We start from the raw sequence: 15,460 nt of genomic DNA on the forward strand, positions 1-15,460 counted from the left end.
TCCCTAGACCAGATTGCTCAGGCCTGTGTCCAGTCTGGCCTTGAACACCTCCAGGAATGGGCACCCACAACTTCTCTGGGCAACCTCTTCCAGAGCTTCACCACCCTCATAGTATATAATTTCTTCCTAACATCTAATCTAAACCTACTCTCAGTTTTCAAGCCCTTCCCCTTTGTCCTGTCACTACATGCCCTTGTAAATAGTCTTGTCCAGTCTTTCCTGTAAGTTCCTTTCAGGTACTGGAAGGCCGCAATTAGATTATCCTGAAGTCTTCTCTTTTCCTGGCTGAACAATCCCAATTCTCTCAGCCTTTCCTCATAGGAGAGGTGCTTCATCTCCCTGATCATCTTTGTGACCCTCCTCTGGACTCGCTCCAGCAGGTCAATGTCCTCCATGTGCTGGGGACCCCAGAGCTGGATACAGCACTGCAGGTGGGGTCTCTCCAGAGTGGAGTAGAGGGGCAGAGTAGAGGCTGAATCAGCTCCCTTGACTGTCTAATCATGTCTCTTTTGATGCAGCCTAGGATATGTTTAGCTTTCTGGGCCACGTCCAGCTTTGGCTTTCTGGGTCATGTCCAGCCTCTCCTCCACCAGCACCCCCGAGTCCTTCTCAGCAGGGCTGCTCTGATCTGTTCATCCCCAGCCTGTGTTGATACCAGGGGTTGTCCTGACCCAGGTGCAGCACCTTGCACTTGGCCTTGTCAAACCACATGAGATTCCCATGGGCCCACTGCTCCAGTTTGTCCAGGTCCCTCTGGATGGCATCCTGTCCATCAGGTGTGTCAACTGCACCACTCAGCTCGGTGTCATCTGCAAACTTGCTGAGGGTGCACTTGATCCCTTCATCCCTGTCATTAATGAAGATATTAAGTAACAATGGCCCCAATATGGACCATCACTATCAGTAAGTGTCCTTGTGACCTCTGCGATCTATCTGTACTACCAAATAAAGCAAGTGTGAGAGAAAGGGAAAGGGGTAGATGGTGGAAGCACTTTCTCCCCATTTTACAGATTTGGAATCAAACCACACAAGGAAAGTTGAGTAGGTGACAAAGTTTGCATAAGAATACAGTAGCAGAAGTCCAGGTAAGATGTGGGTCGTCTCATTTCTCCTCCCCTTGCACGTCTGTTAAATATGGTAATCTCTGAGAGAAAACATGGTAGGATTTATAGCATATTGTCTGTGAGTGGGAAGTACAGTGAATTTGTAAAACCTAAAAAAGCCCTTTGACCTTCAAGGAGGACATATTCAAAAATGGCTATCTCATTATAAAGGAAAAAAAGCTTTAAAAGTTGTCTGTGAGAGTAAACAAATGAGATCTGCAGCAAGCAAAGAGGAAAGCCCGGGTTCTGCAGATCAGATGCTTTTTATTTGGCTGCAGTGTTTGAAAGGGAGGTCACTCTCCCTGTTCTCATCTGATTTTTTTTCAGATAAGAAAAGTAAGCTCAAAATGAGCAGTGAGACAAGGGCTGGTGACTTCAGAAGCTTGGAATGTTTACTTGCTTTACTTTACATTTTTACTTGAAATTGTTCACCAAGAAAATCTTTGACAGACTTTAAACAAAAAATGCCTGGGTTGAATTTAATGTGCATTCTGGATTTAGGCATGAACCCTACTTACCTCATCCTTTCAGTTTTATAGCTTAAAATGCCTTGCTGCTTCATCCTTCTGTATCTTTTTCTCCATTTTCCTTGCCTGACACAGTTTCTTGGGTGCATATAATTTCTTTTCCTCTGTCAGAGTCACCAGTTTTAAATCACAAAAGATTTTTTTCTTTGCTGAAAGGTCACATACTGGTACTTATCTATTTATGTCTTTCTTTAGCTTGTTGCAACACTACAATCCTATATGTAGCAGCTTAAGAGAAAAAAAAAAGGGGGAGAAAGAAACCAGGGAAGAAAAAAAACTACAAAAGAGCTCTAAGGAGACAGGATTTTCTTGTTATTTGTGAAAAACATCAAAATACATCCACTACTTATCTATTATTTGCTATGGGGAAAAAAGGCCTTTATTAAACATGAAAACTAAAATTTCAGCTACATTCTTAAGATACAGTGGGCTATAAATAGAATGTGAATAGTGCAACTGGGCAGCATTGTAATAGAATTTCCTTCTGCTATATAAGGGAGATAGGGATGACCTTCATCACTCACTGTAAGCTCTCTCATGAATTATGAGTCATTCGACTATTAGTGGAATTAAAATCTATAACACTGCCAATCATTGTCCTATATCCCTATGGAGCTCTTCCTTTTGCTGTCAGCATGAGGACGTCTGCAGTCTCTGCACATATCATGCCAATGATGTGTTTATAGCCCAAGCAAAGGAAGAGTGATTTAGTTTTAAGGTGCTTCTACAGCTTTTTCATGTTTGTATTGAGAATATTTATTGTTTTCTTGGTGAGTTGTTATCAACTGTAGCATGAAAGAAAATGTGTGTGGTTTTTTTCCTTTTTTGTGCTTCAGCAATTTTATACAATCTCTACATGATTTGAGAGTTCAGGAGTAGCAATGCAAATTAGTTGTCACCGGTCTATGGACTGAGAGTTGTGATAAGAAGCCACTGGTAAGAAAATGTAGGTAAGAGTGTTTTAAACTTTAGCACACATATAGTATGTGCAATACCCTGACCAAAGAGTAGAGGACTACAGCAGGAGACCAAGTTCAAATCACAGTGTCAAAATAATTCCTAGTTCCTCAAACGTTGAGCTGCTTTGAGGCCTCTTTTGTTTGTTTTCCATAAATTGCCTCTGAACTAAGTACTTGGAAATTTAGTGTAATTATGAACAGAGCTGATCTGAAAAAACCTTTTGCAAGGCTGAGAAAATGCTGGTTGCATCAGTCATTCATATGTGTAAACATCTCATGGTTATGATGTAGCTGTGTAACTTTCAGATGGTAGTAGGTATCTAAAATAGGTATGTCAATGTATTTCAAGGTATAAACGTGTTTTTGCTGTCTGGGAGAAAAGAAGTACTTTTCTTTTTCAAGATAAGGCTAATGAGGAAACAGAAGCATGTGTTAGTTAACATGAGATGCTGTACTGAGAATGATGAACAAAGTGAAAGCAAAACCACCTCTTTGTCAACAACTACAAATAGAGGTCCAATTCCTCTTAATTAGTCTTTCTAATGAGAATTGGCGTAATCAGTGGCACACAATAGAGCTGAAAAATATATTATTTTTATATTACAGTTTCCTGGATGCACCTAGTTCATCATGGCCAATTAGGTGCTCTGAATTTCAGTTGCTACAAATATGACTTCCTTTGATTATATTGGGTGTGCAATGAGAGGCATAGTTTCAGTTATTGGTGTGATCTGTGATTGATCAATTTTCCACAACAAAGAATTGTTAACAGGGCCACATGGTGAAGCAGTGAGTGGAAAATTCCTTTTGATAACATTTCTATCTAATTTTGGAGCACCACCACTGCCACACATGAAATACCAACACGATTGAATTTCTTTTTGCTGGCATTTAGCAGGACCTATGGGGGTGTGCAGAAATCAATGGGGGATCAGGAGTCTGGAAAATTGCATACTTGAAGAATTAATGAACTATAATTCTGTATTACATTCTCAATCACATTTTGCTTCCTTTTCATTAATGTAACTAAATTAGTTTTCCATGGACAGGGTACTTTATAAACTGCAATCATGGTCTTGCTGGGATTAAAAAAAAAAAAAGACCTGTTATAATAGTAGCTATTTTTTCATGCAACATGACAGTTGGAAATTTTTAGAGTGAAGAACATATCATCTGCAGCACTGACTCCACCAGTCAAAGCAATTTTAAGATGATTTAACCAGAAATTCTACTACTTCAGGGAGGTGTTGAGATAGAAACAGCAACTCCAAAGACCTTACAAATGCTTTTTTTTCCCCAAGATGGGCCTAATTCATTATCCAGGGAGGAGGGAGAGGAAGGGCCACGGTTTTCACCCTTCTCTGAAGGCTGTATCTGAGATACCTGGTGTTTCTAGTGATGTGTAGAGAAAGTTCTTTTGCTCATGCAACTGTGTTATGGTAGGATAGAATTGTGGGTGACTCCTCTCCTTGCTGTGTCCCATGGGCCATCTGTAATCTTGCCCTTTATGGTTCAAACTTGTAACTGAATAAAATGTTGGGATGAAATTGTAATTAAAATCAAGAATATTTTATGGTTTAATGACACCTTTGATATGAGAACTCATACAGTGAAAAGAGTGCCCTAGTACTCAATATATGATATTATATCTTTAAATAGTTCCTTAAAGATGACAAATCAGAGTGAGACTATAAACGAAATCAGGCTCTAGGGCTGTGATTGACAAAGGAAGAAAGTTCTTTTTGGAGTCAGGTGCAGTGTTAGAAAAAAAGGAGCTGATTAAACTTTGCAAAATAGATTTAAAAGTCATTCCAAACAATTTAGGTTTTTTGGCATAACTGATATCTTCCTGGATTATGTCAGCATTCTTAGCCACTATATTCTTGAGGGTTTTATTCCTCTTTATTATATTTATATGCATGTGGTATAGGAGAATGTAGTGGGATGGAAATCCCAAAAGCTGATCTTTTGTTTTAGCAGTAATATAGCTCTGGTATACTGAACTACTTTTCAGGATCTTACATTTCTCCGCCTGGACCTGTTTTTTGCATAAGATCTCAAATCAAAGGTCTGGTTGAACAGGAGGGTCTTCTCAAGTATCATCATATTAGAAATACATGGTCACATGAAAACCAACACAAACACTTTTTGGTTGTTAAATGCAAGAGATGGGACTCTAGAATTTGCAGTAGAGATAATGAACCCTTTCCAAGGCTACTCCAGAAAACTGAGCCATAGCAAATACCTCATGTAGTACAGTGAACTTCCATTTGGTCCTACTGAATAAGGCGTTTTCCTCCTTCCGTATGTATTTACTAAAATTAGATAACCCAGACATCATCTTAATCCTACTGTATATTCTGTTATCTGAGCATAAATCTGAATAGTTGAAATGTGATCTTCTATGTACAAGCCAGACATAATATCCTTGATATTGTATTGACATATGCAAAGGCATATCAGAGTCTGACTGTTCCAAATGTACCCATGAAAAAAAACCAAACATGGAAGCTTTATCTGTTTAAGCAGCTTCAAAATCTCCTAAACCAATTCTTCAGTGATCTGTTGCTGAAATTATTTTTCTTTCAGTTTGTACTTTATTTGTACTGTATATGGGGCTGGGATGTGGGTGACTCGGGAGGTCAGCATTAGGCTGGAAAGGCTGTTGCCATTGAAATGAGATCTCAAATTTAGCCTGAGTCAGTAGTGACTGAACACTATGGAAGGTGTTGGCTGCTCATTAATCTCTATAACCATATCCATATATCTATAACCAACCAGTGATAAAACCCAATTAACGCTGGGACAGATTATTGCAATTGGGAGTCTCTGTTAATTGGCAGTCTTAGCTATGTGCCATGTATTATTCTGTCACAGAAAAACTTCCAGTATGGAGATAACTAAATTCTAAGTATTCACAGCTCCCAATCTGTGGTGTTGACTTCTTAACAAGCAAGGGCTTTGGTTTGTATTGACCTGGATAAAGCAGTTTATGACAGAAAATACTTACGGGCTGTGTTGTGCTCTGTCTCTCTGTATATTTGTGAATGCAGGCTTTTCTGAGAGGAGGATTTGGTGATTAAAATTTAAGTCTTGAAGTGAATAATAAAGTGGTAGCAACCCCCCTCCCCTCCCCCACACTATGGTTCTTTGTTGAGTGCAGCTTGACTACATGAGAGCTTGGTCCTGTTGCTGGATGAAAGAGAGCTGCTATCTTTCTAATTGGCAGTTTTATACCACTTTCAGTCTTCAAAAATTCTTATTATACAGAAATTCTCTAATAATATGAATCAGACAGCTAATTCTCCTTTTTTTTCTTTTGCACCTGTGGGTAATTTGTTAATGATCTTATTTTACTCTTCAGGGAGAAGAGTTTTCTCTATGTTCCCGAGAGAAAGGGGTATAACAGCTAAAATTGTTGCCACGGTTAAGGAAATGAGGGATTCTGAGGTATAAAGAAGGTATTTGGGAGAGCGTGGTTTTTTCATGTCAAGGGAAGCTAGGCGTACACAGCTCTTACTTTCAAAATGCCTCTGATTGTGTGTCTACTTTATTAGAGTGAGGCCTCAGCAAAAAAAAAAGAAAAAAAATTGAGTTGAAAAATGGGTAACAAAATACGGAAATAAGAAGGCTGACTGGTTTGAGTTTAAGACAAATGCACAGGAGAAAACCTGAGTATTTGAAAACCAAATCAAGTGCAACGTAATCATGTAATAATCAGTTACCCTGTTTTGTGGCAAGCGGGTATGTGCAGTATTGCCAGGAGTGTGTGCATGAATTACATAGGGTAGAGAGAGTTCACGTGTTCGTGGTGTTCTGTGGGCTCACCAGTCTCACAGGTGTGTGTGTTTTCTCCAGCTGCAGTGTTTCAAAAGCCCGAATCACAAATCTGCTGCTGTGCAAAATGTCATAGGGTGGAAGCACAGCCAGAGCAGGTAGTAATGAAGTGCTGTGGTACAACTGTGTAGCTGGTCTCCAGTTTGGGATGAAGGTTACTTCCAATGACTTCTGTTTCAAACCTGGTGACTTGCATCAGTGGGATGGCAGATTTGGTATGTGCAATTGTGCTCTTTATTTGAAAAGGAAAAACAGGGGAGAAGGCTACCTCTGTGGTAGCCACTGGTAGTCCTGTCATAAGTAAGGGCAGGACGAGGATGAGACCATTTCCTCTGGCCTATCACACATGGTATAGGATGCTGTTTTACCTCCTGTGGAAGCTGGGGATGTTGCCTTTATTTTTTAGTTCTTTCCCTTCACTCTTCCACACCTCTTTATAACCAGTTAAAGACCAGAACTTGAAGAGTCAGAATAAGGTGTCTCTTCTGTTCTGCTTAAAAAAGTCATCACTTGCTATTGGAAAATAGACATCCTTCCTTATCTAGTACTTAAACATTTTGTTTAAATTTTTTTCGTAAGTGAAAATATAAAGCCTTTTGCTAACTTTCTTCTATAGAGTAATATTTCATTTTCCATGCTTTTCCATCAAACAGGACTTCATTATCACTGTTAGTATTTCATATAGCCCACTGATATACCATAGCCACTGGCCAAGCAAGACTTCAATCAGTTTTTCTTCTCTTGTCAGCTCACACCTCTGACTGAGCAGCTGCAAGATGATTCATCAGAGAAGGTTTCACCATAGGACAGGGGAAAATTATTTCTGACTTCTTTACCCATACTAATAAGATAATTTCAGTTGTAGATACTTTTGCAGCCCTTCCTGAGCCATGCTATGCCTCTTTGAAAACAGAAGTCTTTTTATCCAAATGTCAGGAAATTTTTCCATGAAATCAGTGTTTTTGCTCTGTAAGACACATTTCTGCTGCATTTTCTTGTTTAACAGAGTTGGGACAGTCATATTTTGTCCCATTACAGAGCACATTACTAGAATTACTGATCAGCATTAGCTGTGAGAATGAGAACAAAATTCTGTGCATAAAGAACATCTATATTCTGAAACCCACTGGCATGCGCTTAAGATATCATTGGTCTAAAAAGTTAGTGGTGAGGAGAATTGTTTTGGATTTCGTTTGTTTGCTGCAAAATCCTGAAAGGAGTAATTGGTTATTCTGCATGGATGCAGCAATGGTTCCAATGCAATGGCAAACAACCTGTAGGGAGTAGGACATTCTTCAAGACCTGCAGCATGCTTCCATACATGCTTGTGATGGGAGGCTTTCTTAAATAACTCCAACTTTGCATGCAGTCATAACAAAACCAGAAGAATGTATTTCTTTGTTTATTAACATTGGATAAAGCATTTCATCCCAAGTAATACTTTCTGTGTTATAGATTCATAAGCTAGTTTACAAATAGAGAGAGGCTGCTTTTGGTGTCACTTTACCAATACTGATGTGACATTCACGGCTTGTTTTTCCTGAATAATCAATGAGTTCATCTGAATGCATTCCACTTGTGCCTGTGATACTGCACTTACACTTATAAGGCTTACAGATTAACTAATAATTTTTTCTGGAGAGAGGAACACAGGCTTTCTTTAATTCATGTCTGTTACTTTGACCTAAATAACACTCATTTCTCCAGCTCATCACCAATAAATACATTCCCCTTTCCCAAAGAAGTATGTGCTATCCAGTGTCTTAATGCAATGTTATTAAGTAGCCAGTATGAAGATTAATATCAAGTCTTAACAACAGCTCTTCTCTCTCAGCCTCTGGGTTTACATGCACTATTGGTTCTCTGGGGTACGTAGCTTTCGCCAACCCCAACAAGTTATGTAGTACTAACCAGGTGATCCCAAGCACTTAGTGCGGTCACTTCTGTTCTGCCTGGTGAGCTGGCTGCCAGGCAGCATATTCTCCAGTGGTTAGGGAACTTCCAGCCTGCAGTCTTTTCTTCTTTTCTTTTCCTTTTTCTTGAGTAATCTGTGACTTTCTGAGTGAATAGCAGTAGATAAGACACGGACTGCAAGCCAATCTTTTCTCACTACTGTAACATAATTTTCATTGATCTTCCTCTGATCTCTCAAACAGCTCTGAGGTCCCACTGGCTCCTGGCTGCTCACAAGAAAAAGGCCAGAGTTTATACTGATTTAGAAAGAAACACACTGAGCAGTGGAAGATTGTAAAGGTTTGGCATTTCTCAGTCCTGCAGCATGACTACTGAGATGATTATCTTGGAATTCACAGTGGAGTTGAAAATTCTGTTTTAAACCAATAGAGACTTACGACTTAATTTGTGGTGCACAAAGCCACAAAATGTACGCTTGCTGCAATACTCCAGTATTGGTAATTTTTATCATTGTAAATACTGGTAATGTACATCAGGTGTGCCTGTTTAGAGAGACTGTTGATAGAAAATCAGACTGATGCATCATAGTAAAAATTTCTAATGAGATTTTGTCAAGAATCTGTAAAGCTTTTAAAAACCAAAACACTCATGATACAGTTGTACAGTAATTCTAAAGAAATTACAAAAAAATCTATTTGTCATGTAAATAAAATACCCAGAGCACATCCCCCTTTCATGTATAAGAAAAACACAACTCAAAACCAAATGTGGGTGACTGTGCTATACCTCGTAGTTTATGCAGGTGTTCCCCACATACTAATATTTTTATTACTTCATATGTAAAACAAAGTGTTCTCAATGGACGAGGAAGTCTCGGGTTTTTTAAAGTTTGTGTTTGAATAGGTTTTACAAAATACTAGATAAGAGTATGTCTATCTAGGCACACATTATTCTCAGAAAAGAGATTTGTTACCTTATTGTAGCTCACAATTTATTTTTTTAGCCAGTTTACACTTTCTCCTATGAAAATAGCAAATGGCATAAATGGGAGGTAACAGGGACTGGGGGCAGAATTTTGACATATTTCACATGTATCTCAGTGGTCACATCACACCTCTTCTTCATATCTGCGTCCCAGAGGATACTAGATCAACTGCTGACGTACTTTAGGAGTTTGAGTCCTAATTTGTTACAGTTCTTAGTTTTGAAGATTCAACCTTTAAAGAAAGGTTAAATCCTTGCTTTGGCTGAAGTGGCCAGTACACTGAGAGTTTATTAGTTGTTCAAACCCATGGAGGAGGGTGATTAGAGCTTTTTGTTTCTGAAGGCAGTTTGCACATTTTGTGCCTCCCTTTGTGCTGGTTCTATAGGCACCTCTCTGTCAGCTTGATGCTCAGATATGTATGCTACTTCTGGTGTAAAACACCGTGATAAGGCAGTGAATCTGATAGGGAAGAGCTCAGTTTTACCCCTGTTTAGCTCCATACTCCTGGTATTCCCTAACTGTTAACAGCACTCATACTCTGGGACCTATTCTTTAGTACAGCTTACTGTGTACCTGAAGGCACTGGAAATGAACATGTCACAAAGTTCTCTGCATCTCTGCTAAGTCCCTGAGTTCAGGTCTCTTTAGAACCTGCTTTGGTGGATTTTGGATCTAATGAGTGTGTCAAAAAAATCCGTTGTTATTGTAAAGTTTAGTCAGTGCATGTTGTTCATTTAAGAGACACACTTCCCAAAGGAATTTCCAGGAGAAGGAGCATGTGTTGTGTTTCTACCTCGTGATTTAAGCATTTGTTTGGAAACCCAGTTGTTTTCTTTGCTGGTTAGAGAGGAGCCTGCAGTCAGTTCCATTGAGAGTCAGAGGTGCTGGTATAAGTCAACAGGAACTCCACGGGATAGGGCAGCCCTTCTAACCTAAAATTGGTGTCCCCAAGAGCATAAGCAAGGTCCAGAGTGCGTATTTAATGTTTTGATATACCCCTAGAAAAAAAAATCTTTGTTTTAACAGGCAGCCTGCACTACTCAAAGAGTTAACATCTTATTATATGAATTGGGACCTAATTCTTTTCTTCATATTACGGGCAGCCTACCACAGATGTCAGATTACCTGTCATGTATTGTGACAAAATGAGTTGTTACTATGTAGGCAGCAAATTGGGATTAGCAGAACCTCTGCTGCTGTTAGGCCTAAAATCATTAGCCAGGTACTTTCATGGAAACAGTTCAAAACTTCACTGCAAGTAATTCTGCAAATTCAAGTGTCAGTAATGCAAATAATTCTGTGAAACCCAGCAATACCAGAGACATTGTTCTTTCATTGGATGAATATAGCAATTTCCTCTGTGTGAATTTTCTTCTATTTTGTTGTTCTAAATAAACAGACATTGATGAGTGCTCAGATGGCTTTGTTCAGTGCGACAGCCGTGCTAACTGCATTAACCTGCCTGGTTGGTACCACTGCGAGTGCAGAGATGGCTACCATGACAATGGGATGTTTTCACCAAGTGGAGAGTCCTGTGAAGGTCAGTGTCTAAAAAAGGTGGGGTATTGTTATGGCTCACATGAAAATGTCTAGAAAATATCTAGTGTTTCAGATTGTACTGGTCATGCATTGTCTTGAACACTGCAGTGAAATTTAAACCTTGATCCAAAAGAATTGTAGTCTAAATAAGCATCATCAACAAAGGCAGAAGAATATAAAGTACGAATATACCTATAATGTGGAGCATTAGTGGAGCATTTCTGTGTTTCACTAACATAATATGTAAAATCAGGCATGTTGATTAAAATGCAGTTTCTCTGGCCCTACATCTGCTTCTGTGCTTGTCCCTTGCATAGGTGATTTCCCATGGGCTGATAGCATGCACAGTAATCTGTCACTCCAGGGTAACCTGTTTATATGTCAGATTCTTTGTATATAGAAATGGGCCTCAATCCAGACCTCATTTCCTCCATTTGGTTTTCCTCGTACACTGAAATAGTTCATGATAAAAATATTTCCCATTGAAAAAAATGATTATACATCCCTGAGACCCCTGCCTTTACCTTGGTTAATACTGTGGTGTTTCTCCTATATAATGGCTAACTGCTTCTAGAAGGCTGTAGTTTGCAGACATACATTACAAACTAGGAAGCTCAGTGGACGTAGGGCTGCGGCAAGGTGTAGGGGACAAGAGAGTGAAAAGGGGGACAAGGAGATGGAAAGGTTTTCTGTGTTTATGAATGATGTTAGAGAGAACAGCAGATTAATAAGAACACAGTTATTTTCTGAAGCAGATCTCTCAGTAATGAATGTTATTTAGCTCTTAATGGTATTTCATGCTGCTGCTCTTAAATAACAGAATAACCCAGTCTTTTTTTGCCATGGACTTCTCAGGGCAAAATTATCACCCGTTCTCCCTTCTTTCTCTGAGTGCTGAAATATTCAGTGCTCACAGTGTAAGCTTTCTTATTGCTGTTTAAACTCACCTTGGTGGGCTGCATCGGTCCCAAAGGGAAGCAATTGAATTAATTTCTCTAAGGCAGACACACAGACAGTTCTCCAGGAGTGAGAATGACCTTTCTGGTATACCCATCATCAATACTTTATTTCAACACATTTTCATCACAGCTGAAAGCCTGTATTCCCAGGAGGAATCAGCAATTTGAGGCAACCCTGCTTTCGTAAGTCAAGCTTTCTTTGTCAAGAACTGACTAAATGTCAGTGTTAGCTGGCCAGGAGTTAGGAGAGGAAGGTGCAAAGAATAAGTCGTGATCCCTCTGATTATAACATTGCACTTCTGTCGCTCATGGCATGGGTAATAAATACTACAGCCAGGCATTTATGGAAATACTCTCAGTATCCCAAGTTTTATCTTCAGTGTCAGTGTAACACTTATCTCGGGGTTGAAGACCATGGTTTGGCACATGCTGTCTCAAGAGAGATACATGATACAAAAGTGTCTGTGTTAAGATGTGTGGAAACAAGTAGCAATTAAGCAGCAATTTCTAAACAAGTGAAAAGCCAAGGGAAAAGAAATATGGGGATTGCTATATGTATATAGAAGTGGCAATTATTAGACTGTTTTGACCTTTTCTGCAAAGAACCAGCAGCTCTTTATTAAACATACTCAGAGGATAACAAGTAATTAGAATTAAATCACAAGTGCCGGGAAACTATCTTCACTGCTGATAGCCCTAGTCACTAACAGTGGAACACTTTCAGTTTGATTGATTGCAGCTCCAAACTTTGGAATCCTTAGCAACCTGAGGTCGTAGAATCATAGAATGGCTTGGATTGGAAGGTACCTTAAAGATCACGTAGTTCCAACCCCCTTGGGCAGGGACACATCCCCCTAGACGAGGTTGCTCAGGACCCCATCCAGCCTGGCCTGGATGGGGAGGAAGGCTAGGTATTTGGTTAGTCTTACTACATCACTTTTTATTGGATGGAAGCTTGTGACATGTCTCAGATAAAAATAAAACCAGAAAGGGTGTGGAGAGACAACCTAAAATCCATTGCAGTGTGGAAAGTTGAACTTGCAGTAGCACAATACAGTAGTGCAGAAGCAAGAAGATGATTGCAGAAGCAATCTTCTCTGCTGTCAGACCTTTCCACTGTAAGACATTTCCCTACTGAGTTTAAAGACAAAAGAAAATGGATTGCTTGTGACAGTTCTTCAGTAACCCCTGGTTAGATGTGATTAGATTGAGCTGTTGGTGGATGGTCTTTTAGACAGTCACTTTAATGGAGCAGCAGCTTCCAGGCTATACTAATCTCAAATTTCAAATCACAGTTCTCCAATTCTCACTTTCAACTCTATCCTCTGAAACTTTCTGGCTTGTACAAGTGCTTCAGCTTGCAGAGCTGTAGAAGGAACAGTGCAAACTACTTCAAAGTAGTGTCTTATATAGAGTACATGATAGGCTTGACTTGACTCATCTTTTGTAAGTTTTAGTTGCTTTGAAGTAAGTTCCTTCTTTCAGTTGAAAACACCTGTAAAAGACAAGGAAGTGTGGATTTAAATTTTCTTTCTTGATTGTTCTACTTGGTCTTCCTCAAATCTGGGTCTGTTTGTGTCCCCTGGACATGTGCTGATAGTACTACACAGAGCATTTCGGTGATCAGTGTAATCAGTTCTTTGTTTCCTTCAGCAAAGCCTCCAATTTTAAAAATCCATGTGGAAACACCTCTGTTAAAATCACAGAGGCACAGGAGCATGTCCTTAAAAACCTTATTTCAACAGAATTCCAAAACTGCACCTACCCCTTTTGCAGGAAAAGTCCCTTTAGGACATAATACTAAATATTCCTAGCTAGAGGTGGGCTCCTTGGTAGCACCAGACTTTTTCAGTGCTTGATAATGAAATAATAGTTACTGAATTGCCTATTTTACACATCTATTGACCTTGGCTACTACTGCTTCTTTGGCACAACTGAGACTATTGAGTATTTTGACTAATGTACTTGAATGCAAAAATTCATAATCCCATTTTATTGTACCTACAGGCAATGGAAGACCTAGAGATTCCTTTGCTAATAGTTTTGATTCACATTATACCCCTAGGTAGACCTGTGGTGTCTATAAAAATTACTGACAGAAATTGTGGGAAATGCAGCTGTAGGGCTTCAACCTCTTAGCAGCACTTGCTGTTTTTCCCTTGGAAGTAGAATTATGTTCTGCCTCATTGTATTTCCAGAAAATGGAAATATCAGCCATGTAGTCCTTGAGAATTGTATGGCTTTGGGAAGTCTTAAATTTTATATATGTAAATATAGCATTCAGCATGGTATATTAACTGGTATCTTCCTCTTTGCCCCCTGACAGCTTTTCTTTATAGTTTCTTTAAACAGTCTTATTGGTGCTGAAGGTTGTCTCTTACGTACCATTTCATAAAGCGAGCTGGGCTAAGGGAGTAGATATTGCATCCTCAGGCTTCACTGCAGTAAAAAAACTAGAACAACTGAGGGCAAAATCCTAAAATAAGAAAGTTCAGGCCCCATTAATGTTTGCCCTGCAGTTCTGTGTAACATCCTGATTCCTTTGAATTTGTCCTTTGCAAAGTCTAAAAGCTTCCATAATCAGTGGTAGAGGGAGGCTGTATTGGTTCATACCAGAGCAGTGCAGGTTATACCTCATCAGTTGTTGGACATTTGGCACACATCCACATTCAAAGAATAGCTCACCTAATTAAGGCAGCCCCTTAGGACTTACCAAGAGAATCTGTCAGGTACCAGCTGTTGTTAGTATAGAATATGAGATCAATGTATCTTCACTCTCAGCAGGTACTACATTCTTTAAATGAGACAGATGCAAATGAAAGGTTTGGATAGATCAATCCAGAATGCCCAATTCATAAAAGAATCGTTTTTGGTTGTAAGGGTTTATCCATATGTGAACTTCCATTTGGGTTTTCTGTTCTGAAGTATCTTGTATTTTTCTTCTGCCATCCTGCCTCCAGAATTAGAATCACTTTCTTCTGTGTGTGACAGAGCAGCCTGCCTGACAGCACAGAGGCTGAAGCTCTACTCGAGCACTGTTTTCAACAATCCAGGATAGTGAGGGATGGAGGCATATTACAAGCCTCAGTATGCTCCCCAGCCTTCCTGACTGAGCAAAGTCCAAAACAGTCACTCCAGCATCCATTGCTCTGGGTCTGGAAGGTAGAGGAATTGCTGGCTGTCAGGGTATCTCAATTTATCTCACAGTACGTTCAGTATTTTAACTAGTATATTAAATTTCTTGCAGTTGAAAAACTGCTGTCAGTTTGGAGTCCTACACTTAGGTTTCTCAGAAGCTTTGTTTTTGATAGCACTTAAGGGAAACAGGAAATACTAAATCACTGCTCTTCAGCAGGAAACCTTAGTAGCACTCACAAAACTCCATCAAAATCCTTTTGCTCTTATTCATGATCGTTAAAGGTCAGCAAATAAAGTGACTTCTTTCTTTTTTCCATCTATCTGTCCCAAGTAGAGCTATAGATATTAAGCCTTCAATACTGAATTTGGGAACCCAACTTAAGCATCACCAAACAGAAGGCAGATATGGAGACACATTAATATTTAAATATTCTGAAGTGTGGCAAGAATACAAAATTTTCAGAGTTTCTCATCTTTTATAAAAGGACTGATAAAACAG

The 15,460-nt window shown here is 39.3% G+C and overlaps 1 protein-coding gene across 2 annotated transcripts in view; it reads left to right on the forward strand.

Annotated features, from left to right (window-relative positions):
• NELL2 (neural EGFL like 2) overlaps nucleotides 1-15,460 on the forward strand; it is a 140,933-nt gene that overhangs the window by 112,869 nt on the left and 12,604 nt on the right. Inside the window, exon 16 of one of the 2 annotated variants that reach the window (XM_042017926.1) lies at nucleotides 10,725-10,865. The exons of the other annotated variant lie outside the window; for it this stretch is intronic. Coding sequence (XP_041873860.1) covers nucleotides 10,725-10,865 — 141 coding nt within the window. The remainder of the gene's footprint in view (nucleotides 1-10,724; nucleotides 10,866-15,460) is intronic. 2 annotated transcript variants of the gene reach the window in all.

This window comes from Corvus kubaryi, unplaced genomic scaffold (assembly GCF_017639235.1).
Source record: "Corvus kubaryi isolate FWS band 111438036 unplaced genomic scaffold, C.kubaryi_AGA036_p1.0 137, whole genome shotgun sequence".
Taxonomy (NCBI): domain Eukaryota; kingdom Metazoa; phylum Chordata; class Aves; order Passeriformes; family Corvidae; genus Corvus; species Corvus kubaryi.